The sequence below is a fragment of the Zootoca vivipara genome, chromosome 1, assembly GCF_965207765.1.
Source record: "Zootoca vivipara chromosome 1, rZooViv2.hap1.1, whole genome shotgun sequence".
NCBI lineage: Eukaryota > Metazoa > Chordata > Lepidosauria > Squamata > Lacertidae > Zootoca > Zootoca vivipara.
Genome location: NC_142582.1, coordinates 534,381 through 559,006, shown reverse-complemented (window position 1 = coordinate 559,006; position 24,626 = coordinate 534,381). Strand labels below are relative to the sequence as shown.

Here is a 24,626-nt window from a genome sequence, read left to right as displayed (position 1 = left end):
CATATAAGCTTCAAAACAGTGAAGTCAGAAATACATTTTGTTGTTTAACTACTTGAGGTGCCACCGGCCCTGCCATTGCACATGCATCCTGCTATTTGGTTCAGATTGCTTAAGGATAACTCCTTTAAGCAACAAATGACCAGTTTAAGCAAATTTATGGATGTGGCTGTTGAATTAGGCGTGCAGCCTTTTTGCATGATGCTGTATTTAAAAACCGGCTGCTTGCACAGGCCCACCACAACACAATGAAGCAGATCCATGGGTTTCAAAAGCAAGTTTAAAACCCAGCTGGCAAATCTTTGATGCATTCTAACTTTTGTGCTGACTGCTGAGCCTGAAAACATTTCCTTCTGAAGGTGATGCTTTCTCTTGAATAATAGTCAGCTGGTCGCAGCAGGGAGGGAACTCCCACTCTCCAAGCAATCTAGAAGACAACAGATTGTGGTTGCTTCTAGCTATGTTGGTGGTGATAATTCTCCATTGGAAAATGCCAGTCTTAGAGGCTGTAGTTGAGAGTTTCCTCCTTTCTCTTCTTTTATTTCAGAAAGTTGGCTTATTTGCTCCCGCTCTTAAGTCCTGATCAAAACATTAGTAATTTGATATCCATTGACTGTTCTCACCCGTAATGTGTGGAACCAAAATAGATTGTAACAAATAAAGATTTGGGGTCCATTGTTGAAGAACTCTGAGTATGAATTGCATTAAAAAGAAAACATGAATAATGGCATTCCCTCTCTGCGTTAGGAATAAAGTAGCTGGGGAGGGGGCTGTGAAAGAGGAATGTGTAAAATAGTAATGAGGAAATCTGATGATTGTCAATAACCTTCAAAATAATTGGGATGTTGTTTTTCACATTTCCTGTGCCTAGAAAGCAGGCCTGCCGGACATTTTCCACTTGCCCCGTGCTTTCGAGACCCAGGTCCGGGCGGTTTTTTATTTGTCCCACTGCTTTACCTGGGGAAACCCACTGCTTACCACTGAATCAAAACAAACATTGATCCTCAGAAAAGCCGGATTACGTTTGTTCTGATTCAGTGGTAAACTTCGGGTTTCCCAGTGGGAAAACGCTGTGACAAGCGGAAGTGTGGATGAGCAGTAAACCTTCAACTTGTATTTCACAGTTCGGAGCTTCAGCTGACATTCTTCTTTACAGGCTTGCAGACACATGTCAGCAAATAAACAAACAGTTAGCTAAATCTGGAGGGTTTGACATAGCCACAAATATATACATACAAAATTTGGGATGTGGGGAGAAGGTTGTAATAGTATGTAGTAGTATCTTACTGGAGGTGCATGTCCAGGATTTTGCTAAGTGTAACACAAAACTGTAAAAGTTTAGCTGAGGGGAATGCTTTCCTCCCACTGGCCTGCTCGTCCAATCAGAAACCAGCCCTGCATCTCCCTCATTTCTGACAACTATTTAGCAACTGAGCTCAGCTAAAGTTTCCAAAAAAGTTAGAATAACTTCCTCTCTCCAAGACCTCAATTTTTGCACAGCCCGGTCCTTGAAATTAGATCCCTTCAAGAGACCTGGAAAACGTTTGCTCAGCAAAACCCTCCTGTTTTTCCAAAGGCTCTGTCTCAGGAATTTAAAGCACACTTTTTTTAAAAAAAAACACACAGACACCCACCACTTGAGGAGGGGGGAGATTTCCTTTCCCTCTCTCCCTCCCCTCCTTACAGAAAGAATGGAAGAAAGTTCTAGCCCTCCTGCTTCTCCTGGGGACAGCCTGGGGACCAGCGAAGAGGAGCTGGAGAGGCAGCCAAAGAGGCTGGGAAGGAAGAGGAGATACAGCAAGAAATCCAGCGAAGATGGGAGTCCAAACCCAGGCAAGCGGGGGAAGAAGTCCAGCCCGAGCGCACAGTCCTACGAGGAGCTCCAAAGCCAACGGATCCTTGCTAATGTCCGAGAGAGGCAGAGGACTCAGTCCCTCAACGAAGCTTTTGCAGCCTTGAGGAAAATCATTCCCACCCTGCCTTCTGACAAACTCAGTAAAATCCAGACTCTCAAGCTCGCTGCCAGGTACATAGACTTCCTCTACCAGGTCCTGCAGAGTGATGAGATGGACAATAAGATGACCAGCTGCAGCTATGTGGCTCACGAGAGGCTCAGCTATGCCTTTTCTGTGTGGAGGATGGAAGGAGCGTGGTCCATGTCTGCCTCACACTAGCCAACATCAGGGTTAAAACCAAGGATGACCGCCAAAGGGGTAGGTGGCTCGTTCTTCTTACTCTGGGCAAAGCTTGTAGGCTTAGGTGGCACGCTGTACTTTGGAAATATTTGGGAAGGTGGGGATGGCAAATGAGTAATGCAGCAAATGTGGTGGTGTTGGGTGGAGAAGTGGAGTCAAAATCCCAGCTGGAATTATTTGATAGCCTTAAGGCGTGTTGCTATTTGCTTAGCCTAAATTTATTGTCTGTAAGTCTGTAAGTTGGGAATGGCAAGGCTTTCATATGGCAAAAGTCATAAGGAACTCTACCTGTCTGATACTATCCTGCAGGCTAGGAAGGCTACTTATCTTTTGTGTGGTTAAAGCTTAGTTCCAAGATAGGCTCAACATTTTAAAAACCAATTACTACATGGGAATTATTTGCTTCTGATCCTAATAGGATCTTAAAACAAAGTCAAGGAAAATTCCTTTTCAATCATAACATCCCTCGGCTGGCCCTCCAGAGTCACATCCAAGCCGCTTTTCATTTGTTTTGCATCTTATATGGGAGAACCGTGATATTTGCCATACCAGATAAAAATGTCTATGCACAGAGCGATGGAATGCAGCTGTTATTCAAAAGGTTTGATTCCAGGAAGGAGTGGCAAAACTGTGTGGTCCTCATTCTGAACTTTGCAGTTCTGCATTTGTTACAAAGGATTTTAAAAGGGGCATGGGGAGATTGTACTGATGCTCAGCCAGTCTGAGGAGCTGGTGCTTCTTTAAACAACCAACTCCATTCTGGTCGTAGCACAATTTTGTAGGTTAAACAGATGTTCAGTATTTGTTTTGCTGGGCTGTGCCCTTCCCGCAATGCATATTCAAAGTACCGTAAACACTGAACCAGCCTTTTTTTGCCAGCTTCTGGTTCAGTTCGCTTCTCTTGACCACAACTTAATGTCACTTACTTGAAGATCTGGGTCCTATTCCAGCCTGCTGCCTTAAAAAGCTCATTCTCTTTTTTTCACCTTTATCTATTACAAGACAAAATATTCCTTTCTAATTTCATTTTTCCCCCAAGGGTGGAATATTTTAGGCATTTTAAGACAGAGAGAGAGTTGAACATTATCTGAGCACTTCATAACTTTACATTGTTTCAGAACAATGCAAACACTTTCCCTCGGCTATGTAAATCACAACATTGTTTTATATGTCCCAATGCACACAAGAAATATGTAAAATGCTTCGTACATTGTGGGCACCCACCAATGGACAACAATAGTAAGGTTATTTTGCAGAAATTACTATAAAGATATAAATGCAGGCTGTAGACCTTCAATGACACTTATAATTTGTAGAGTGCAGAAAAGTAAGATTATAAGATTTACAGGTAAAGACCAGAATGCAACTGGCAGCCTACGATCTCAAGTAAGGCCATGTTATACAGATGCACAGGCATCAGTCGTTACAGAGAAAATTTAAAAATGCACAATTGTAAACCTTTTTGGAAATGAATGCTCATGCTTTATTTGTATTTAGAAGTAAAAATGAATACATTTCTTTAAACCGACTTGTTCATTAAATATACAAGTGGATGCATAATTAAGTGAAACTATGTCTCCATCTCATTGCCCTGGGTACTTTATATCATAAAAAGTATAGATTAATTAGGACTAGTTTTGTGTGGCTTTTATCAGCTGCAAAGATACATGTAAAAATGAAGCAAAATCCATGGGCTTCCCATTTATAAATATGACTTGTAAAGCCTAAATAAGGGGGAGGGGGATTTTGCTTTGTGGGAATCTTCTGCTGCCTTTGCCCAAAGCAGATGTAAAATGTCTCAGACACATAGTTTGCTAGAGTTTAGATTGTGCTTTAATTATTCAGTCATAGAAACAATAAATTCACTATGTCTGCAATTACTTAGCAGTTCTTTGGCTACAATCCACAGCATTTTACTCTGAAGAAGTCCTATTAAATTTGACTGTACTAGTCCTGAGGAAGTAAGTTATAGAAGCCTTTATTTGTTAATCTCCTCTATGCCATTCTTTAGACATGTACATTTGAAAATATGTTAAGAGTCGGAATATGTATTTCATCTTCACATTTTAAAAACTGTTTTTAGTTTATAAAATTAACATGTTTTCCTGAGTATAAAAATACCAAAAGTGAAGCAACAGTATGGGATTTCTGTAAATAATGCATCATGCCTCAGATGGAAATTATTCTTTTCCAAACATTCTTTTCAGAAGCATTTTTACATATACTCACTTCTAGCCTGTGGCATTTGTAGAGAAATTTAAATTTTGAGTATTATCCAAACCTAATTTATGGTCCGAACAAATAAAATGAGCCCAAATGATCTAGACAGAGAGTGATAAGCTAGAATTCCACCTCACAATACTATCAGGGACTTGGCACACGGAGAGAGGGATTCTTAGCCATTGTAGCTTTTACATTAATACAAATTACCTCCTAGAGGTCCTGCCATGTTTCAGAAGCAACTTAAGAGCTTTTTGGTGGAACAAGAATGTGGAGGTCAATGCTAAGGAAGTAAGGGATGCAGTGCTTATAACAGTTTCTAGATATTATGTAGCAACACAATAACTGTTATTTTAGCTTATTATTTTTAAATATTCCTTTTAATAATACATTGTTCTTTGCTCCAGACCCAGATTATGACAGAACAGGGCACTTGTATAAAAAAAAGAAATAAAGCAAATGACAATGGAAGCCCCACACATTTGTAGGAATCAAACATGGAAAGGCTAATCCAGAATTCTTCTATAGGAATATATGCTTCAATTATACTATGTTATTACCCTATCTAGCTGTGGGTTAAACCCAGAGCCTAGGGCCTGCCGATCAGAAGGTTGGCAGTTCGAATCCCCGTGACCTGGAATCTGTACGCCGGCTTCCTTGGCCAATAACGCGAGGTGAGCGCCGCAACCCCAGAGTCAGTCACGACTGGGCCTAATGGTCAGGGGTCCCTTTACCTTTACCTGTTTCCATGTTATCAACACAAAAGGTATTTCTAGAAGGGGGCATAATTTGTAAATGGGTCATTAAGATATTGCAAACCGGTTATTGACAACAGTTGTGATGGTAATTTTCTACTCTTTGGGTTTTCCCAAAGGGATAAATTAAATTGGATGAATTAAAAAATGCAGGGTGAATTAAATTGCAGGGACAGAGCAGGGACGGTTGGCACCATCATGTGAAGGCTGCCCCCCTTCCCCCCCCCAAACCCACTTGCATATATGAGGAGCGTCCATTACCACAAGAAGCACCTATTTGGAAGCTTCCCAATGTTGGTGTCTAATGAATTTCTGTTATACTTGATATACATTCTTACTGTATTACTTTCAGATGGCACATTAATGTCTGATATATGCAGATTGGCTCACTGAACATCTGAAGTTAATTGATACCAGTGGACTTGTTCCTTTGGCTTACACATTCTCATACTGTGAATCTTCCGTTCACATAATGCAGAACACGTTTAACAGTTCAGTGTGAATCTCACTCCTTGTCCTGTAAAATGTGAGTGAAAATTGACATGACGGAAGATGGGCGAATGCACCATTTGAAGCAGGGGGAATTGTGTGGTTTACAGTGTGAGAACAATAACTGGGCCTTGTTAAAAGCTCTCCTTGTGGATACTCTGAAGTTGTGCATTTTGCAGCATTAATTCTTAAGAAGAAGTCTCTTGGATCAGGCCAGGGGCCCATCCTGTTCTCACAGTGCCCAACCAGATTTCAGCTGGGATTCAGAGGCACACTGCCTCACACCGTGGAGGTAGACCATGGCCTTCACACCTGATAGATACCTAATAGTTGCCCATCCAAGTTAAAAGCTGAGATGAAAGGAGAAAGTCCCAAAATAAAATATGCAATTTGGACACTAGTACAAAGCAAAATCTTGTAAGACCCAATAGGCTAGCCAATGCTGAAGGGCCCCATTCACACCCCACCCCACCAGGTTTCAAAATAGTAAACAGAGTTATTTGTCCCAACAATCATTCTCCTGAGAAAAATATACCAAAGTAAATCTGAGGATTGATCCAGCCGGGGTTTCTCTGTCTTGTAGATGAATGGAGACTTGCTTCTGTCAACAGAAAACCCAGAGAGGTCTTTTAAAAACAAGTAGGTTGGTAATGGTGAGGGAGGGGGTACCACTTAGCTTCAAAACTGCCAACTGCTGAGTACTGCAAAAGTTATTCCATTATCACACATTTTCCCACATTGCCATGCTATTCAAGGAAGCTTTTAGGATAACGTAACCAAGGCTGTACTTGAGTAGTTGAACTGCATTTTTGCGAATCGGAAGTTAGCAAATCACCCCACACCCATCACCCAGTTTTCTCTCTGTTTCCTAGCCTTTACTGCTATGTAAGAGAATCGATAACACTTCACAATTTTAAGAGGATTTATGTATATTGCACAGATACATTTAATTCCTGAAGGGTTTAAATGGAAGAGTTCAGCACTCATTTAAAATAAGTGACACATAACCCAGTACATAGTTACTTGCGAGTGCCTGGCGTGCTCTGGTCCATGAGGTCACGAAGAGTCGGGCGCGACTAAACGACTAAACAACAACAAAGTTACTCTGAATTCTATGAAACTTACTTTTAACCAAAAATGTATAGGGCAGTGTTTAACATTAACACAATCATGTTGTTTTGCTAAGTGTGGATGCTGTTAAAATGAGGACATGTTGATGGACTAAAGGGAGTAAGGGTAAAACAGTACTGTTATTTATATGATAGGTTAACTACATAGCACTATGTGGATTTTGACTATCAGCGCAGGCATTCCCATTTGAAATTTCAGTTAATAATTGTGGAGTCAACTAGTGTCTTCATTGGTTATATTGGTGCTGAGCAAAAAGCAATCTCCATGTTTGTTCAATATACTAATATTTTAAGGTTATAAATAATTTTAATATACGATTAACAAAACATTGTTGATCTATAGTCTTCATGTCTTATATGCAGAGGGGGGTTTGGGGAAATGCAGGACAGATTCTATAACCGATATCTAAAAATATATTCTGTTCCTCCCCCATCCTGCTTATCTTTAAGAAAATCTTTCATAAATCCATTATGCAATTATATTTTTAAAACATTCATGGGCTGATTAGTTCATATAATTATATATTTATAAACGTCTAAAATGAAATTTTCTGAATAAGTATTAACAAGCATTAGTATGCATTACATCATTACCTACTTCAATATCTATTTAAGTTTCTAAACAACTTATAAACTAAGTTAGATATTCTTGGCTTGAAATAGTGTACATGAAATTCTATTTCTTCAGATATGAACAGACTTTTGCTTTAATTACTCAGGGCATCATCTCCCCAAAGTTAAATATATTCAACTTATTGCAATTGAAATCAATAAGTATTACAGTATTAATTTCCAGTCTGGATTGCACCTAGGCATTTTTGAATTGGGGTGCAAAGAAAAGGGGTGCCTGGAAATTTCTTGAGCAAGAAATGCTAGGCTTTCTTACTTTTCTCAGTCACATCTTAAAGTAAGACACTAAATGGAACCATTTCCTTCCCTGTTGAAAGGAAAGAGCTATGCATGTTCACTTCTCATAATGTTTTCAAAGAAGAAGATGCTTCATGATTTTCTGCCAATACAAACAAGTATTTTCTGATTAGATGGAATGCTTTTTACACAACAATACATGGTCTTTTGGATTTGTTTATAATTCTATTTTTAGTCATTTGTTCATGAGATTTACACACACACACTTTATTATTATTATTTCAAACATTTTCACAATAACCTTTTCATCAAATACGGTAATTACATATTTTCATAGGTTGACTTCCCACCCTCACCTCCTTGGTGCTTTTATTCAAACCTTTTCTGATGCATTATACCTTTACCTATTACAAAAAAGTTTCTCTATTAGAATTATTTTGTCATTTTTCTTCCGCTGCTTTTTTCTCAAATCCTGCCTGCAATTTCATTTGGCTGTAATTTTTTTTTTAAAAAAAAACAGTCCACGAATGGCTCTTGTCACATACATGCATCATTTAGTCATCTTCTTTAGAACTTCCATCCCTATTATACCTATAAGGAAAGCTTCTGGTCTGTTGGGAACAGCGCATATAAAGATGTTCTTCATTTCATTATATATCATTTCCCAAAACCATTTAGCTTTTTCACATGTCTACCACATATGAAAGAGCTACAGGTAGGTAGCCATGCTTGTCTGGTGTAGTCAAAACAAAACAAAAAATTTTAAAAAAACTTTTTCTTCCAGTAGCACCTTAGAGACCAACTAAGTTTGTCATTGGTATGAACTTTCGTGTGCATGCACACTTCTTCAGATACACTGAAACAGAAGTCACCAGATCCCCACATATAGTGAGAGGGTGAGGGGCACCACTCAAAAGGGTACCGGACTGTTTATGACCACATTTGGTCTTGCAGGAAGAATTTACAGCTGCAAATTGGTCTCTAAGGTGCTATTGGAAGAAAAAATTTTTTTTTAATTTTTTAATTTTGTTTTAACATATGGAAGAATGACTCATCTATTGCCTCATATTTCCAACATTTACTTGACACACTTTTCTACATCTTAGCCAGGTTATTTGACGTTAAATACTACCTGTACATCATTTTCTGTAAGTGTATAACAAGCAGTAAATTTTATATCCTTTCCCCATAACTACTCCCAAAAATCCATATCAGTAAGTCTTTAGCCCATTATATCATTGTTGACTTAACCATTTCATCTTTATTTTAGCGGTTTTATAAATTTTAGAAATCAGTTTTTCATTACTCTCAAGCAGCCCCATTTTGAAGTCAGATCTTTTCCCCATAAAACCATTTAACACATCCTTCAAAAATAGCTCATTTACTTGATGATACTGAAACCAACTTGATACCCGGGTCTTGAATTTCTTCTAATTTTTTAAAGTTTTTACCCATGTTCAGTGTAACTTAATATATCTCTATAAGGCCCTCAAGAATTGCAAAAAAAATTCCTCCAAATCATTTAATTTGGGGGTATATCCACACTGAAAGAAAAAAGTTTGTGTGTTGGGTTTTACTCTGGAAACTCATACAATAACTTCAATGGATATGAAAGTCTTAATAACAAAAACAAATACCATTGTAAAAGTACTAGTCCAGATTCCTAGCTATGAGTATCAACATCTGTGATTTCCACTAGTTCTCAACTAGCAGTTCCTTATATCCTAAAATGTTACGGGATTATGATGTCTTCTTTATGCAGGAATATTTTACCAGCCATTGAATTATTTCCCCAAGCGTCTTCAATTCCCACTGCACTAAACCCATGCCAGCAAATCTGAATAGATAAATCTCAGTATTTTGTAGAAGGCATTCCCTCAAGTCAATAATAGTAGGTTGGGATTTGATCCTCCTCCAGCTGGCAAGAGTAGGAGTTTTGTCATCTGCAAACGACTTTCGCTTGCTCCGCCTAAACATTAGCAAGAGAGGAAGGCGTCCCAGGAAACTCAAAGGGAAGCTTCACATGCATTTAGGGTTGTGCTGCAAGGAGTTTGAGCTGTCAGCTAAGCGTTCCAAACAATTGCTTTTAAACCTGTCTCTAGCAGTTTGTAGTATATGCTTGTAATTCACTTTGAGGAAGGCAATGCAATAATAATAATAATAATAATAATAATAATAATAATAATAATGGAATCATAGAGTTGGAAGAGACCACAAGGGCCATCCAGTCCAGCCCCCTGCCAAGCAGGAAACACCATCAAAGCATTCCTGACATTTGGCTGTAAAGCCTCCGCTTAAAGAGCTCCAAAGAAGGAGACTCCACCACACTCCTTGGCAGCAAATTCCACTGTCGAACAGTTCTTCCTAATGTTTAGGTGGAATATTCTTTCGTGAAGTTTGAATCCATTGCTCCGTGTCCGCTTCTCTGGAGCAGCAGAAAACAACCTTTCTCCCTCCTCTATATGGCATCCTTTAATATATTTGAACATGGCTATCAGATCACTCCTTAACCTTCTCTTCTCCAGGCTAAACATACCCAGCTCCCTAAGCCGTTCCTCATAAGGCATCATTTCCAGGCCTTTGACCATTTTGGTTGCCCTCCTCTGGACACGTTCCAGCTTGTCAGTATCCTTCTTGAACTGTGGTGCCCAGAACTGGACACAGTACTCCAGGTGAGGTTTGACCAAAGCAGAATACAGTGGTACTATTACTTCCCTTGATCTAGATCAGGGGTCCCCCAAACTAAGGCCCGGGGGCCGGATGCGGCCCAATGGCCTTCTAAATCCGGCCCGCGGATGGTCCGGGAACCAGCATGTTTTTACGTTAGTAGAATGTGTCCTTTTATTTAAAATGCATCTCTGGGTTATTTGTGGGGCATAGGGATTTGTTCATTTTTTTCCTTCAAAATATAGTCTGGCCCCCCACAAGGTCTGAGGGATAGTGGACCGGCCCACTGCTGAAAACGTTTGCTGACCCCTGATCTAGATGCTATACTCCTATTGATGCAGCCCAGAATTGCATTGGCTTTTTTTAGCTGCTACATCACACTGTTGACTCATGTCAAGTTTGTGGTCTACCAAGACTCCTGGATCCTTTTCACATGTACTGCTCTCAAGCCAGGTGTCTCCCATCCTGTATTTGTGCCTTTCACCCCCTCCCCCCCAAGTGTAGTACTTTACATTTCTCCCTGTTAAAATTCATTTTGTTTGCTTTGGCCCAGTTCTCTAATCTGTTCAGGTCATTTTGAAGTGTGATCCTGTCCTCTGGGGTATTAGCCACCCCTCCCAATTTGGTGTCATCTGCAAACTTGCTCAGGATGCCCTCAAGCCCATCATCCAAGTCGTTTATAAAGATGTTGAATAAGACTGGGCCCAAGACAGAACCCCGTGGCACCCCACCAGTCACTACTCTCCAGGATGAAGAGGAGCCATTGATGAGCAGTTCGGTCAGTCAGCCAGTTACAAATCCATTGAATGGTAGCATTGTCTAGCCCGCATTTTACGAGCTTCTTTACAAGAATATCATGGGGCACCTTGTCAAAGGCCTTGCTGAAATCAAGAGGCTATATCCACAGCATTCCCCTCATCTACCAGACTTGTAATTCTGTCATAAAATGAGATTAGATTAGTCTGACTTGACCTATTTTTCAGAAACCCATGCTGACTTTTAGTGATCACAGCGTTCCTTTCTAGGTGCTCACAGACCGTTTGCTTAATGATCTGCCCTAGAATCTTTCCTGGTATTGATGTCAGACAGACTGGGCAGTAATTGTTTGGGTCCTCTCTTTCCCCCCTTTTTGAAAATAGGGTCAACATTTGCCCTCCTCCAGTCTGCTGGGATTTCGCCTGTTCTCCAGGAATTCTCAAAGATTACTGCCAGTGGTTCTGAAATCACCTCTGCCAGTTCTTTAATACTCTTTTAATAACAACAACAACAACAACAACAATAGGTGATCGTATTTGGCATAGGTTGACCAGGCTAGCAAGGAACTCTGCTTCTGAGGGTCTTGCAACAGAACATGATTGTATTTTACACAAATAGAATCTTGGATAACTTTGGGATAAAAAAAAGATTTTCACCATCTTCCAAGAGCCTATTATATTATTCTAGGCAATTGATTTGCATGGGGATATATTCCCCACTTCCTTTCTCTTCACTTGCCCAGCCTCTTTTACCACAGAAAATGGAATGGGAAATGTTAATTTAATGGTGGTTTACTGGAGAAATGGAAGGGTTTAGGATTGCTTTTAAGGGTGAAAGCACACAAAAGCTTGTTTTTAAAACTTGCCATCGCAGGAAACAACTGCAGAGACAGTTGCCTCCAGTCTGGCTTTAGTCTCATGCACCAAAATGTGGAGAGGCATGCACAGTTGAACGTAAATCTGAACAGTAATGCAGAAAGACTGGGTGTTATTCACATTCAGATGAATGTACATCCAGTTTATGTGCCTTTGGGTCCTCATGGGACGCAGGAGGCCACAATACACATTAAGAAGTATTATGAATTAATGAACAGCAAAACCAAAATATCTGCATAAAAGTGAGCAGCATTTTCCCCACAAATATTGGCCCATGTAAATTAACAGCTCTATTGTGAACATCAAAAAGCAAAAATTGTAGGCTATGCTGAGATGAGCAGTGATTTGCAGATAATACGGTATAAGCCATTTGACTGGATTTTGAGTCAAAGAAGTTGCAAAAGACTTAGACAGTTGTAAAAATTATGGAACAGGACAGAGAAATCATACTTTTGTGATGGGCTGAGCTCCCATTGCTCAGTCCCAGCTCCTGCCAACCTAGCAGTTCGAAAGCACGTCAAAGTGAAGTATGAACTTAAAGTTTCTACTAATTATTTACCAATTAGTACCAATTACTTAACCAAACTGTTAGAATGATAAATTTGTATTGTATCATAAGCTACAACAGTTGCTTACAATTTAAATGCACAGTACAAAATGCCAGTAATATAAACACACTGTGTAAAAACAACCATGTTCTTACATAAAATTTAGTTCAATACAGTTGAATACTGAAACAAAATGTACTGTAATGTAAATTGTACTTATACCTGAAAACTCTCTCTCTCTCTCTCTCTCTCTCTGTGTGTGTGTGTGTGTGTGTGTGTGTGTGTATATATATATGTGTGTGTGTGTGTGTGTGTGTATATACACACACACACACACACACACACACACACACACACACACACATATATATATATACTCCTGCCAACCTAGCAGTTCGAAAGCACATCAAAGTGCAAGTAGATAAATAGGTACCGCTCTGGCGGGAAGGTAAACAGCATTTCTGTGCGCTGCTCTGGTTCACCAGATGTGACTTAGTCATGCTGGCCACATGACCCGGAAGCTGTCTCCAGACAAACGCCGGCTCCCTCGGCCTATAGAGTGAGATGAGCACCGCAACCCCAGAGTCGGACACGACTGGACCCGATGGTCAGGGGTCCCTTTACCTTTAATATATGAATTACTGGCACTTGAGGGGAGGAATTCTCATTTTAAGATTTGTATTAGGGACAATACATCAACAGAAACACAGCTATCTTTGAAATCCACACATCTTCAAATTTTCCAGTGCCGTTCTGCAACCAAATATGTGAATAGAAATGTGTATATTACGGGAAATTAAGCACAAAATGTGAAAATAGCATACAAAATGTGTTATGCTAGAGAAAATTGCATACAAAAATGTGTGTATTGTGAGAAATGCACACTAAAATGCTAAAAAATAATAATCATTGCTTAAAAAAAGTTAGCAAACTGATGCAGAAATGTGACAAGCAGCACAGCAAAATCACAGTGCCATTCTGTAACAAGTCACAATATACCTTGTTTAGTCGTTTAGTCGTGTCCGACTCTTTGTGACCCCATGGACCAGAGCATGCCTGGCACTCCTGTCTTCCACTGCCTCCTGCAATTTGGTCAGACTCGTGTTCAGTTTATCAAAATTCAGTAATCCCTTTTGCTTATAATATTACATTTCAGCAAACAATAAAACAAAATCACACTCCTCAGTTGCAACAAATGGATAATTCTGAACAACCAAATCACTTGCAAAAATACAATGCACACACCAAGGAAGATAAAAACATAGCAGCTAAGACTTCATCTTTCCTTCCTTGTCCTGAGGGACCTGTCCACCCACAGGAAATAAGGAAAGCTCTTAATAGAAGGGGGGGAAAAACAATTAGCATAGTCTGATTTATCATCTATGATGTCCATAACTTTGGCTGAATTTTTAGTTCATTTTGAATAATTTAACTGTTCCTTCTACTCACGCAATCCAACTCTCCATTTGCCAGGGATACACCCCATTTCCTGGAATCTGTCCCAGCAGTAAATAATTGTCCATAATTTATCACTATTGTTGCTTTTGGGGATTGCCTTGTTTATAAAAGTTATAAAAGCTCAACTTCTTCCTTGGGGTCTCTAGAAAATGTTGGAGTGAGGGAGGTGCATTTTGTCTCTGACACACATGTAAGGATCCCCCACCCCTTTTGACAACAGACAACTACGGCATGATGCTCTAGTGTAACTTTTAGCAAAACCTTCTTGCCTTCCAAGCCAGTGTAGGGTAAATGATTACTAAGCATACATAATACAGAACAGAGCCTTCTGAAATCAGTAGTGAAGAAAGCAGGGAAGTCTCAGGTACTAATATTGGTATTATGATAGGTATGTTCAGTGCTTTTTTCTAAAAAAATGTTTAGGGGTACTCTCATTTTGCCTCAAGAAAATCACTATTTTATAGTTCAAATCGGGGAAAATAAATACAGTAAATGGACAAAAGTACCAAGATTCACAAAATGTTTAGGGGTATGCGTACCCCTGCATAGCAAGCAGGAAAAAAGCTTATGTTAGAGGGGTCTCCCTTGTTTTGTTTGTGAAATCTTAGAGGCCACGCGCAACTAATACTGCTAATATGATTGCATGTGATTGCCAACAGAAATTAACTATATTGTACTCACAAGAGCTACTGAGTTAGCGAAGAAATTGGCTGTTGCGCTGCCTCCATTTCAAGCTGCAGGGCAGCCACTATTTCTGGTCAACGTGTTCATTTCACATACAGAAAGTAAATATTGTCTCCTTCCCACCACCCTCAAATAGTATCCTTTGCCTCAAAACCAGAGATAGGGAACCGGTGGCCTTTCAGATGTTGCTCAACTCCAACTCCCATCATCCCCGACAGCCTAACCAATGGGAGTTGTAGTCCAGCAACTTCTAGAGGGCCCCAGCTATCTTTTACCCATGTCTACAAAAGAAAACCTCCCCCACCAACCCAAGAGTTCCCTGCTATTATATGATTACACCCCCAACCCCACCCCAGACACACTTTGTGTAAAACAGATGCATAAATATAGGGTGGGGGACAATAACACCTGGCTTACTAGCAAGCAGTACATGTGAAAAGGATCTAGGGGTCATGGTGGACCACAAGCTTAACATGAGTCAACAGTGTGATGCAGCAGCAAAAAGAGCTAATGCTAATCTAGGCGGCATCAACAGAAGTCTAGTGTCCAGATCAAGGGAAGTAAGAATACCACTCTCTTCTGCCTTGGTCAGACCACACCTGCAATACTGTGTCCAGTTCTGGACACCACAATTTAAGAAGGATGTTGACAAGCTGGAATGTGTACAAAGGAGGGCAACCAAGATGATCAAGGGTCTGGAAACTAAGCCTTTTGAGGAGCACTTGAAGGAGCTGGGTATATTTAGCCTGGAAAAGAAGGGCTATCACATGGAAGATGGAACAAGCTTATTTTATCCTGCTCTGAATGGTAGGACTCGAACCAATGGCTTCAAGTTACAAGAAAGGAGATTCCGACTAAACATATGGAAACACTTTCAGACAGCAAGAGCTGTTCGGCAGTGGAACAGACTCCCATGGGAGGTGGTGGACTCTCCTTCCTTGGAGGTTTTTAAGCAGAGGTTGGAGGTTATCATGGAAGCTTTAGCTGAGATTCCTGCATTGCAGGGGTTGGACTAGATGACCCCTGGGGGTTCCTTCCAACTCTAAGATTCTATGATCACCCCAGGAGTTATATGGTAAATCACATAATTTTAAAATTATTATTTATTAAATTTGTATACCACCCTGCCTTACTGTTTTGAGAAATGTATCAAAAGATACATGTCACTGGAAGGACAGATCCTGAAGCTGAGGCTCCAAAACTTTGGCCACCTCATGAGAAGAGGAGACTCCCTGGAAAAGACCCTGATGTTGGGAAAGATGGAGGGCACAAGGAGAAGGGGACGACAGAGGACGAGATGGTTGGACAGTGTTCTCGAAGCTACCAACATGGGTCTGACCAAACTGCGGGAGGCAGTGGAAGACAGGAGTGCCTGGCATGCTTTGGTCCATGGGGTCACGAAGAGTCGGACACGACTAAATGACTAAACAACAACAATCAACAAAATCAAAAGATACTGGTTAGAACAGAAGAATGTGCTTTCTCCTTTCATTCAAGTCTGGCAGGGGTCCTGAACAGCACAATGTCAGTGCCCCATCTCTTCCTTTCACCAAATAAAATATTCAAGGAAACATTTAAAATTCACATCCCAAAATTATTTGCTATTTTGTCAGCTGCATGACCTCGGGGCAGGAGTTTCTAAAGACCTGTGTGTGCTGTTAGCTGAAATTTCACTGTACTTGGAAAGACTGCAGTCATCTTTGATCTGCTGGTGTGTGTGGGACGTCAGGGTACGCACTTTCTAAGTGTGTGCAAAAGCAACAAATTAGCTGATAGAAAACGGAATCTGAAAAGTGGAAATGGGAACAGAGCATGTAAGGTTTTCAATATACAAGTCTATTTGATTTTTTGCTCATTGCTATTCAGGGAACGGTCACACACTATATGATTGGTAATGATAGGGTTTTATCTAATGAAGCTTTCTGACTTTGGAAGAAATGCTTTGAACAATTCACTCTGATAATAAAGCATACAGTTAGATACAGTATATGTGTAATCTCCAGTTTGGCCCTTAAAAGTGTTTCATAGTGGAGGAGAAGAAGGAACATGGGACTATATGGGAGGAGCCTAATTGCCCAACATTGTGCAAGGGCTTCAGAAGAAAAGTAAACAACCCTTTGAACGAGAGCTTTAAATGTCAGAGTAAACCTAGGTAAAGGTAAAGGGTCCAGTCGTGTCCGACTCTGGGGTTGTGTGCTCCCCTCGCTCTATAGGCCGAGGACGCCAGCGTTTGTCCGCAGACAGCTTCCGGGTCATGTGGCCAGCATGACTAAGTTGCTTCTGGTGAACCAGAGCAGCACACGGAAACGCTGTTTACCTTCCCGCCGGAGCGGTCCCTATTTATCTACTTGCACTTGGATGTGCTTTCGAAGTGCTAGGTGGGCAGGAGCTGGGACCGAGCAACGGGAGCTCACCCTGTTGCAGGGATTCGAACCGCCGACCTTCTGATCAGCAAGCTCTAGACTCTGTGGTTTAAGCCACAGCGCCACCTGGGTCCCCCAGAGTAAACCTACCCTGGCTCAAAGGGTCAATTGGTTTTCTTCTGAAGCCCTTCTCTCTCATTAGTGGTTACACAAAAAACATGCCAGAGCAACCCCTCACACATCATGTAATGCCTCTCATCTGTTTTCACAGTTGGCACAGTCTGGACCATTCTAAAATCAAAACACTTTAAGCAGCATTTCAAGAGCCCCATTTGGATGAAGAGGAATTCCATAATCCAAGATACGAGGAGCTTGCATACTCGTTGTAATCCATCAAGTCTTAAAATCAGTTTGTGATCTTCTAGAACAAAATACGTCAGACACGAGACAAATTAACTCATAAGATTTTAAAGTGAAAATGGTTTCAGGCAGATGCAGTTTCTTCAGACATCAATTTTGCAAGAAAGCAATTACAAACAAACAAGCAAACAAACAAATAAATCTTTATTATGGTCAAAGACCAGAGAACAAGTTAAGACAATCCATAAATCAAATATAAAATTAGAAGTTTGAATTGTGTTAAAATATTAAAATCCACTTCAAGGAAGTGGGATTTACATTTAAAGTTAGAATTTAGAATTTTAAAATTTTAAATTAATGAATCTCTACAACCTATTAACATTAAGAACAGCATTCCTTCAAGGGTTAAAATTCAGTTCTCAGTCACTAGTCATTGTTGACACCACACCCTGTCTTACTCTTGTCACAATAAAACACATTTTTGCAAACATTAATATAAGTTTATTCAGACATCAATTTTGCAAGAAAGGAATTTCAAACTTCCTTGTCTCTTGAGAGTCTAAAGCCTCATTCCTCACAACCTGATTATGGACGACAGAATGGCCAATGCTTCTGCCTCTGATATAAGATTTAAGGTTTTCTGGTATCACATTAAAAATTGGTCCTCAACCTGCTTGATGCTGCTCATTTCTTCTTGATTTTAATTGTCTCTTTGTGGGAATGTTAAAGATAGTAGGAAAGGATATATTGAATAAGAATTATCCTTCCTTCACTCACGCTAACAAGTGATGTAGCAGAGCAGATTCCCCTCAGTATAGCTGGAAGCTAGTTTGCAGATTTGTTTGAATCTCTTAGTTAAGATTATTCCTGGTGTCCCCTTTTGACCCCTCTTAAAAGAATAAAGACACAAGAGTCTTTCTGAGTAAAGTAACCAAAAGTTTACTCACATTTCAGTTCATGATTTGATCCCTAAAAGGCAGACTTTACTTGATAGTTACACAAAGATACTGAACCCATGTGCTGCTGGCTGAGAGCCAGCAGACAGCAAAATTACATTTCGATAACAAAATGGCTGCAGGAGAGCAGCATGGCAGCAAAAGAACAGTAACAAGAGAATAGAAAGACAAAAGTAGATGAACTGAGAAAATGGCTGCATGACTCGGCTCTTTTGTGGAGTCAGCCAGAGCCAGGCGCATCTCCCAGGTCACATGCAGGGGAAAGATGCTCCAGACCAGTGGACGAGGACGTTACACTCACTGGATGCCCCCCCCCCCCGCCTGTGCCCACTCTAGGGAAATAAGGAATGGTGCATTTGACTGCACCAATGGATTACATCCCACACTCTTTAAGTTATACTCTTGGTTTAATATCAATTAGTTTTACATTCTATACTTTCTCATATTTTGTACACAGGCTCTACAATTCTATGATTCTAAGTTGCTAAGTGGTCCAGAAGGAAAGGCCACTGAGAGGTCCAGCAGAACCAACAGGGATAACCTCTTTGTTACCTTAGTTCTGCCATGTAGTCGGAGTCTGGCAGGGACTGGCAGGGCTCTGATGCATGGGTGGCAGAGGCAAGGGTGCCAGCAATTTATGGGGTTTGGTGCCACTTGCGAGGCAGTGCCAGGGCAAGGGGGGAGGAAGGGTCAGGGGCAGAAGAGGGGGCACAGGGTTTAATCATTTTTATTTCGTTTTAACTACCTGCAGGCCTATGGCCAGGTGAATTTTAGAACACAGTAAGCTGCCTTACAGACCCTCCCAGATTACAGGATTACCCAGTGTCCTATTTTCCAGAGACAGTCCCAGATTTACAGAAGCCATCCTGGTTTCTGATTTGATCCCAGAATGTCCCACTTTTCCTTAGGAAGTCCCTGTTTTCATTGGAACAATATTCAAAGATATGGTATAGGGCTGCCATATGTCCAGATTTTCCTGGACTTTACCGGGATTTCAAAGGCGGAATTGACGCCCGGGAGGAATTTTCGAAAGGTACTACTTTGTTCTGGATCTCAGGCAAGTTAATCAGAAAAAATATAGCTCAACAACTTTTGGGGTGTCCTGGTTTTTACTTTTTGAAATATGGGAACCCTAATATGGTAGGACGTCCCTATTTTCATCAGAGAAGTGTATAGCCTTATACCAACTAAGTTAATTGGCCCATCTAGCTCAGTATTGTTTAGACCAGGCATCCCCAAACTTCAGCCCTCCAGATGTTTTGGACTACAATTCCCATCATCCCTGACCACTGATCCTGCTAGCTAGGGATCATGGGAGTTGTAGGCCAAAACATCTGGAGGGCCGCAGTTTGGGGATGCCTGTCCTAGAGTATGGACAAAAAGGCCTACTTGTTGCTGGTGGGAAGCGGGAACAAGAGAAACAGTGTGATGAGTTACATCTTTAAAATACCCAGCCGAGTCTTTACACAAAAATGTACCGTATATTTTACATCACTTTTTACAATTTCTTAAATCTTCTTTAAAGCAGCCAGCCCAAGCATCAGACATCAACACTGATCCATTTAAGCTTAGAATAAAAGGAGAGCATTTCTGAGCACACATGATGCAGATTGCAGAACTGATTATAGTGTGTGTGTGTGTGTGTGTGTGTGTGTGTGTGTGTTCTTTCTGCCGATGCCTTTTGCAATAGTTGCATCTGTATTTGAGCTCACTGCTCTGCATAGGCACTGCCAAGCTTTGAAGATCTTCAAAGTACTCCAGGGCTAAATGCCAAGCCCTGGCTTTTCTGCAGAATGTCACTGTAATTAGATAAATAATATCCGAGATGCGTGGGTAGGGGGGGGGTCTGAGTGGGGAGCAGTGGGGAAGGAGCCGAAATGGGAGCTTTCCTTTGTGGGAGGAAGTGATTGTACATATTTACCATTGAGCTGAGTCAGTCCTGCCCTGCCCTTAAAAGGAGGTTTCATGTCATGTCTGAAAGGCTTGTGCACTAATAAACTATCCTCCCAGGATGGGCAGAGCTGTGTGTGCATTCCAGGATTCCATGCAAATAGGGACAAGGGAGAACTAAGAATGCAGAATGTGGACCATGCACCCAATCCAGCATCTTTAGAATCTCAGACGGCATGGGCAGCAATACCAGGGTGGGCAACCAGAATTTCCAGTGTGTGAAGATGGGCAGGAATTCATGGTCCTTCGATGGCAGCTTCTCCTCCTTGACTTGGAGTTCAGCTGCCTTTATGAATGAAGCACACGTGCACACCAGGGCTTACCTGACTCCCCTTCCCACCTGTGACACTTGCAAGTTTTTTCCTTGGGAAAGTGCCCCTCCCACTTGAAAGAGGAGCAATTTAGGATGGAAACCCACATAAATTATGCCATTCAAGAAAGCGCCTGGTAGTTGCCGTGATTTGCATCAGCCATGCAGGTACACAAAATTTGTTCAGCCTTTTTTAGTTTGGCCCAAAGTCGTTGTGCTTTTTCTTTTTCTTTCAAGATCTCAAAAAAGAAGGAAATTTGCCAAAATCTACACTTTCAAAAAGCTTGCCATATGTTTGGAATTTCCCAGATGTTAAACCGATTTCTGCCTGGAAATAGCAACTCTACTACAGGGAGCAGAATTCTGCTTTCCGGGTCAAATATAGAGAGCCAGCCTGGTGTAGTGGTTAGAACGTCAGACTAGGAGCTGGGAGACCAAGGTTCGAATCTCTGCTTAGCTGTGAAGCTCACTGGATGACCTTGGACCAGTCACTTCCTCTCAGCTTAAGCTACCTCACAGGGTTATTACGGGGATTAAACGAGGAAGGGAAGAACCATGCAGAGCACCTTGAGCTCCTTGGAGAAGAAGGTGGGATATACATGCAATAAGCAACACAGACCGTAGGGCAGGGGTGGCAGCCTGCTGGCCTCTACAAGCTGCTCAACTACACCTCCCATCCTCGTTGGCCACTGGCCACTGGCCATGCTGGCTGAGACTGATGGGATTTGGAGTCCAACAGCAAGCACAGGTTCCTTAGCCCTGCTGCAGGAATTGCCTGATGAGGAACTACATAGCCTGGCTCAGAGTAATGAATTCCCCCAAGTATAAAGATGCTTCCTGTGGATGATGATGGCTGAGGAACAGCTAGAGGACACAAATCTGGTTTGCGTTCTGAATTTGCAAGCTGCCAGCAGACAGCAGAAAACAGGAATCCTGTTAAGCATTATGCAAGTGATTACAGGATTACCCAGTACCAAGTTGTGCAGAACTTGTGCAATCTCACAGAATCCCTGCAAACTCAAATGCCTATGCGGATTATTTATTTTATTTAGAAGCATTTAGAACCTGCTCTTTGGTGAAAAAGGCTCCAAGAGCAGCTTATATACAGTCAATTGAAACAAGGCAGTCCCTGCCTGCACCTTTAGGTAAAGGTAAAGGTAAAGGGGCCCCTGACCATCAGGTCCAGTCATGTCCGACTCTGGGGTTGCGGTGCTCATCTCGCTTTATAGGCCGAGGGAGCCAGCGTTTGTCCGCAGACAGCTTCCGGGTCATGTGTCCAGCACGACAAAGCTGCTTCTGGCGAACCAGAGCAGCACACGGAAACGCCGTTTATCTTCCCGCCGGAGCGGTCCCTATTTATCTACTTGCACTTTGATGTGCTTTCGAACTGCTAGGTGGGCAGGAGCTGGGACTGAGCAATGGAAGCTCACCTTGTTGCAGGGATTCGAACCGCTGACTTTCTGATCAGCAAGCCCTAGGCTCTGTGGTTTAACCCACAGCGCCACCTGGGTCCCCTGCCTGCACCTTTACAATCTTTAAAAAAGGGCACAATAGGACATAGGGACTGAGAGGGAGTAAGAAAAAAGCAAATGCAGGAAAAAATATTAAAGATGACGATGATTATCTTCATCATTATCGTTATTTTATATTTTATATTATTATATCAATCCATGACAAATCTGAATCAAAAATAAATACAAGTGAAAGGGGTACCCTGTTATATCATCCGTCTAGGACAGTGGAGGGCATGACTTGAAAATGCAGCTCAGCAAAAGCGAATCTTAGTCTGGCTGCAGATTCAACAGGTAACTGGCTCTAAAATGGACCGTTTTAGAAGGGGGAACCAAGGAGAGCATTTAGAGGATTTGATCACTTGCAGATCACGTAGTGATTCTGTCCAGTGGCACCCAATCCCTTAATTGGAACGTGTCCAGAAGAGGGCAACCAAAATGGTCAAAGGCCTGGAAACGATGCCTCATGAGGAACGGCTTAGGAAGCTGGGTATGTTTAGCCTGGAGAAGAGAAGGTTAAGGGGTGATATGATAGCCATGTTCAAATATATAAAAGGATGTCATATAGAGGAGGGAGAAAGGTTGTTTTCTGCTGCTCCAGAGAAGCGGACACGGAGCAATGGATTCAAACTACAAGAAAGAAGATTCCACCTAAACATTAGAAAGAACTTCCTGACAGTAAGAGCTGTTCGGCAGTGGAATTTGCTACCAAGGAGTGTGGTGGAGTCTCCTTCTTTGGAGGTCTTTAAGCAGAGGCTTGACAGGCATATGTCAAGAATGCTTTGATGGTGTTTCCTGCTTGGCAGGGGGTTGGACTGGATGGCCCTTGGGGTCTCTTCCAACTCTAGGATTCTATGATTCTATTCTATTCTAATTCGTGTTTGTCTGTGGATATAATTTGCTCTAGTTTATGGAAAGAATAAGAGTTCAAATAACGTTGGTTATTTAATGATAAATTAAGGTAAGATGGGGAATATGGAGGAGGAATGATTTTGAGGAGATGTGGAAGATATTTGTAGAATTCGTACTGTTAAAACGGAAAAGGGTCAAACCATCGCAAGAGGTGTTAAAATTTTGAGATATTGGATCGTTACGATGGATAGTGGTCTTGGGGGTGGGGTGCACATTTTCCCTCCTACTTGTGTTATTATTACTTTGTTTAAAATAATAATAAAAAACACATAGAATAAAAATAGTCAAGTCCAGTACAGACTCCCAGTGGTGGGAAAGGGTTAAGCATGTAATTTGCTCTGCCTCCCAGAGTTCCTTAACTTTGATTTTTTAAAAAAAATCAGTAAGTGCAGGTACTTTCTATACTTCCTAATTTTCAGAAGTGAACATTTCATTGAATTACTCTGTCCTCCCTTTCTAGCTCATCTCCATACTGTACTTCTTTTTGGTGTGACTGGTGCAGTTTGGAGGGAAGCAGTTCTGCTAGTCGCATGTCTTCTCTTTGACATGTGTGTTAATTCAACTCTAACACAGCATTTCCCTTCCCCCTTTTTCCGGGCACAAACGTGTCCTACTGTTGAATTGTGACCTTAAGAAAGAACGGAGGAACCAGAGAACACAACAACACAGGGATGCATCTAACAGTAATATATTTTTCTTTCTTTTTTCCCTAGACTGTCCAATTCTGGAGACTGGAGTGGAGCTGAAAAGGATCCACGTTTGTAGCTTGTGAAACCTTAACAACCTCAAGAGAACTGGTCTAAAGGAACCACTTGATTTCCCCTCCCCTTGAACTCCTGCAGAACATTGAGAGAGAACAGGAAAGCAGCACCAAAGCTAATGGGTTTGAAATGTTGCAACATCTCTCCCCAAGAGACAAAAGTAAAACACAAAGAGGCTATTCAACTTTGTGTTTATTTGCTGGAGCTCGTGTGTGTGTGTGTGTGTGTGTGTGTGTGTGTGTGTGTGAGAGAGAGAGAGAGCGCATGTGTGTTTTACATTTTTTTAAAAAAATCAGGAACACATTGAGGAATCCATTGATTTGGATTTCAAATTATCTCTGTATTTTTGTGTGAATAGTTTAATTAAAACCATGTTGTATAAAGTAATGTCAAAAACTGGACCAAGGCTCTTTAGAAAAGAAAACTTCCTAAATTCTGCACATTCTTTTCCATCAAGGAAGCCTGGAATTCACCTTTTATCTCTTTTGCATCCAGCACCACTTTCCTTATTGTTTTGCTTTAACCAGCCTCTTCCTTATTGTTTATTGTTTGTTTTATTTATTGAGAAATCTTTAAATAAGAGACTGCAAAGGACCTGGTTTGTGTATAATGCTTCTCCAGCTCAAAAAATTAAAAGAAAGTGATGCAGTTAATGGCAAGACATTTGATTTATTTGTGAGTTTCACAATCATAACAAAAAGATCGAGAGAAAACATACCCAGTTTAAAAAGGAATCAGTACAGAGGTACCTCAGTTTGTGAACACAATTGGTTCCGGAAGTCTGTTCATAAAGTGAAGCGTTCATAAACTGAAGCGAACTTTCCCATTGAAAATAATGGAAAGTGGATTCATCCGTTCCAGA

General features: G+C 41.1%; 1 protein-coding gene across 2 annotated transcripts; it reads left to right on the top strand.

Annotated features, from left to right (window-relative positions):
* Positions 1 to 1,448: 1,448 nt before the first annotated feature.
* TWIST2 (twist family bHLH transcription factor 2) lies at positions 1,449 to 24,423 on the top strand. Of its 2 annotated transcripts, none has more exons than XM_035140308.3 (2): positions 1,449 to 2,210; positions 23,717 to 24,423. In XM_035140308.3, exon 1 carries the CDS (start codon positions 1,689 to 1,691, stop codon positions 2,169 to 2,171), a length of 483 nt encoding a protein of 160 aa, XP_034996199.1. In that variant the 5' UTR covers positions 1,449 to 1,688; the 3' UTR covers positions 2,172 to 2,210; positions 23,717 to 24,423. The 2 variants fall into 2 exon arrangements, with proteins under 2 accessions (XP_034996199.1, XP_088531556.1); XM_088675430.1 differs by lacking the exon at positions 23,717 to 24,423 and adding an exon at positions 17,276 to 17,415 and having other exon boundaries at positions 1,552 to 2,210.
* The last annotated feature ends 203 nt before the right edge of the window (positions 24,424 to 24,626 follow it).

What these genes read in the sequence shown, in the direction of transcription:
- TWIST2 (XM_035140308.3), top strand. Translation starts at nt 1,689, where the DNA reads ATGGAAGAAAGTTCTAGCCCTCCTGCTTCTCCTGGGGACAGCCTGGGG.